Here is a 3,851-nt window from a genome sequence, read left to right as displayed (position 1 = left end):
GTAAAATCCTTAATTTCATGAAATCATGTCATGTAATCATTTATTCATGCCATAGAACTTTTAATCATTTAATAAATATAATGCAAGCATTTAAAAATCAATTAAATAAAACAATTAAGCAATTAAAATAATTTTGCATACATGTGGTTTACGTAGGTTTGATTTTTCGGACGTTACAAATCTCTCCTCCTTAAAAGAATTTCGTCCTCAATTTTTTTTTGAAATGATCAATGAACAGCTTAGGACCCCTCATCCACCTCAACTTAACTCTCAAATCTTGAAAATTGTAATTATATCCCAAAATTTCCCGATGGTGACTCCTAAATCTAGTTCAAGTAGTGCATGCATCCTATACTCTTCTAAGTTCTTCATTATTCAATCAATTCTCATAACCCAATTTTAACATTTCATGCAATAAAAGTATCAAAAAAATGTTAAACAGCTAGGTTACTTAGAAATCAGAGTTGTGTCGGCTCAGCCTCAGCCACCTCAGCTTGCATCACGTAGACCCTTCCAACAGTGGTTTGCTGAAACTTTGGGAAAACCTTTGTGTCCTAAATCTCCGCATTTGAAGCACTTGTAGGTGCCACACATGCATTTGCCAAAATGTGGACGACACTCTTTGAACAGTGGTTTCTCATCAGCTTTCGAAACATTCCCTCTAGGTGGTTGTCCTTGAGGTTTTGGTGGTTCTAGTTGCTTAGGTGGTCCCGCGTAAGGCTTCTTGACTTGCTGACTAGCTTGCTGAGCACGGTTCCTCTTTCGCTGCATCTCCCAATCAATATCTTTGAGTGACTGTTGGCTCTAAAAGCTTTGGCAACGAAAGTAGTATAATTAGTAGAATTGCTGAGCATCACATCATGTTGGATAGTCAAACTCAAACCATCTAGAAAGTGTCGTAATTTTTCAGCAGCATCATTCACAATCAAGGGCCCAAAGTGACAGCCTCTATCAAACTTCTGCACAAACTCGGCAACAGACCAATCCCCCTGACGAAGACTCATAAGCTCTCTCTTCAGCCTAGAACATACATCAGATGTGAAGTACTTGTCATAGAACACCCTCTTGAACTCCTCCCATGTCAATGTCGCTATGTTCACTCCTCGCTCCGCTCCCTCCCACCATAAGGAAGCGTTGCCCTTCAGCAAATAGATAATGCAACGAACTCGATCAGCGTCTGCCATCTCCATGTAACGAAAGATCACCTCCAAAGATCTAATCCATCCCTCAGCAACGAATTGATCAGTAGTGCCATGAAAATCCTCAGGGTTCATCCTCGTAAATTGCTCATAAGCCGCTTCTGGTCCAACCCTTGCTCCAATTTCTACGTGTTGCTCAAAAAAACGGGCCATACCGACTAGTACACGGGCACTAGCATCTTGAACAGGTGGAGGCTGTGGAATCTCCTCCTCATGTATATCCTCATCATTCCTAAGAAAAATCCTTCTAGGAAGCATCTCTGTATACGTCGTCCAAACCACGTAACCAACATGCATTTAACATTTTACATGCAACATTCGATATGCAACTAACATTTATATCATGTATCATGAAAGCATTTTAAAAGAATTTTAGCATATAAAATATAAGCAGTAAAAACACACACACTCGAGGCATGACTTCTTGAGTTTCTCGGAGTGACAGTACACAATCCTTTAAGGAACCTTGGCTCTAATACTAATTATAACGCCCCAGATTCGATGACTTTCCTCACTATTTCAAGAAGGGTCTTTCCAGCGTGCTTATGTCCCCCAAAATTGCCCCAAGTCAATCACGCTTAACCATGGAATTCTTATGTGATGAGCTACCGAAAAGAAGATGCACACCTTCTTTATATGATTAGTACCAATCAAATCTTCTAAGCCCTCATCAGCTTCATAGTCTCATACCTGAACAGTTTTAAAATCCCTTTCATTCCGGTGCGAGACCGGTTCATTAGTTGTGACTTTCGTATCAGCTCTATCATATCAGCTTTATCGATGGATCCATCTACATGTAACCACGGTACCGAGCAGCGGGGACATCAGCGACAGTATTACCCGTCCACTGAGCCTTGGCCTCAACTCATCATATCTCATATCATCTTATACATATACATCGTCAATCACAACCAATTCACATCTTTCAAAAATAACATCATATTCACCACTTAATTAAAAACATGCATTTTACGTAACTTTTCATTAAAACCAAGCATGCTATTTTTTATACCATAATTACATAAATATCATAAACATGATGCATAAAAATTTAAAATATCATAAATTTGTGCTCAGGGAGCTGCCAGTACCAAAATCTCACCTCGGGTGCAAAATGGCCTGTTTGCCCCTGGACACTCAAAAATTTTCGTTTAACCCCGGACCTCTAAAATTGGCCCGAAGCTTACCAGACTCCTTAAAGTGTCCCAAAATTTTTTTTTATAAGAAATCCTAGACGTAAACTCGAGCCCATTTTACAACTTAACCGATTCGTTTTAAAAGTTGAACGAGGGTCTCGGTTTTAACCCGAATCGAACCGAAACTCAACCAAATTTTTTTCCCAACTTAAAACACCACTTAATATCACCAAGGTAGCCCGAAAACCCTTAAATTCGAACCACCCCAACCCCCAAACAACTCGCTGCAAGCTGTTGAAATTCCAGCACACAATCCGAAAACAAAACCCTCTTCGCCCAAATCGATTCTAACTTGCTTGCCACTCCAACGGGCCTCGAACCAACCCACTAGGGGCTAAGACCAAACCCTAATAAACCTATCAGACCCACGGACCCAACCCCATGCAAGCAGCACTAAGCCTACGATCATTGGATGCCGAGGAGCACCACACGACCAATCTTGCGCTCAAGACTCGATTGCGCTTGGGGGTTGTTTCCAGCAGGTGTTGAGCCCTTCCGAGACTTGTCTCAGACCCACCAGGGTATGGTATAAGGCTCGTCTAGGTCCCTGCGTTGCTAGAAGGACCTTGCACGCTGATCTCCCAAGAACCGAGCAACCCTCAACAAAACCCTCCTCTCGGCCCTTCACCCAAATGCATTCCTTAGATGATATAGAAGCGAGGATATCGAAGAACGCGTTCTGGGAGAATCATTTTCTTGCAATAAGTGGTGTGACCGAAGCCTTATAGCTGTGGGAGGCTAAAAAAATGAGGAGAAAATCTGAATGGAGGGGGGTGTTGGATGTGGGGAGTAATATTTAGGTTTAGGGCTAAGTAGGTGTTAAATAAATAGTTTAAAATTTGATTAATGGGCCTTTATTTGATAATTGAAAGTTTAAAAATATAATTAATCTCAATAAGATTAAAAGTAGGCCCATTAAATCCAAACACACTCTCGAAAAATATTTCTTGTAGGAAAGTTTGTGAAAATATTAGCCGAACTTTCAAAAAGTCCCCCAATTTGATAAAATTTACGTACCGTTAAAAAATAAAATCATGCGGGTAAAATGCCCAATAAAATCCCATTTTTAAAAAATATCCTTAAAAACACCTTATAAGTTAGCAAAAATTAATCATGTAATAAAATAATTTTCCTGAAAATTATCCGGTCTCCGTTCCTCGTTCGAGCGTGAAATGCACCTAGAAACCCTGATGCATGAAATTATAAAATTTCATGAATTAAATCATTTCATGCATGATTTATGCATAAAATTCATAAAAATAATTAAACACATAATTTAAAATAAAATCCTAGATTGCATGCATTCATGTTACATGATTTAAATTCTTGGACCTTACAACTCTCCCCCCTTAAACAAAATTTTGTCCTCGAAATTAGAACATACCGAATAACTCCGGTAGCGACTCCTCATCTCGGTCTCGGTCTCCAAAGTAGCCTCCTTCTCAGAATGATTAAG

The 3,851-nt window shown here is 39.7% G+C and overlaps 1 protein-coding gene across 1 annotated transcript; it reads right to left on the bottom strand.

Moving 5' to 3' along the window:
• Positions 1-489: 489 nt before the first annotated feature.
• Positions 490-1,496, bottom strand: LOC140839125 (uncharacterized). The gene is made up of 2 exons (XM_073205759.1): positions 858-1,496; positions 490-804 (listed from the first exon to the last, which is right to left on the bottom strand). Exons 1-2 carry the CDS (start codon positions 1,494-1,496, stop codon positions 490-492), a joined length of 954 nt encoding a protein of 317 aa, XP_073061860.1.
• Between the last annotated feature and the right edge of the window lie 2,355 nt (positions 1,497-3,851).

This window comes from Primulina eburnea, chromosome 8 (assembly GCF_022965805.1).
Source record: "Primulina eburnea isolate SZY01 chromosome 8, ASM2296580v1, whole genome shotgun sequence".
Lineage (NCBI taxonomy): Eukaryota > Viridiplantae > Streptophyta > Magnoliopsida > Lamiales > Gesneriaceae > Primulina > Primulina eburnea.
This window is presented reverse-complemented; position numbering and strand designations above follow the sequence as displayed.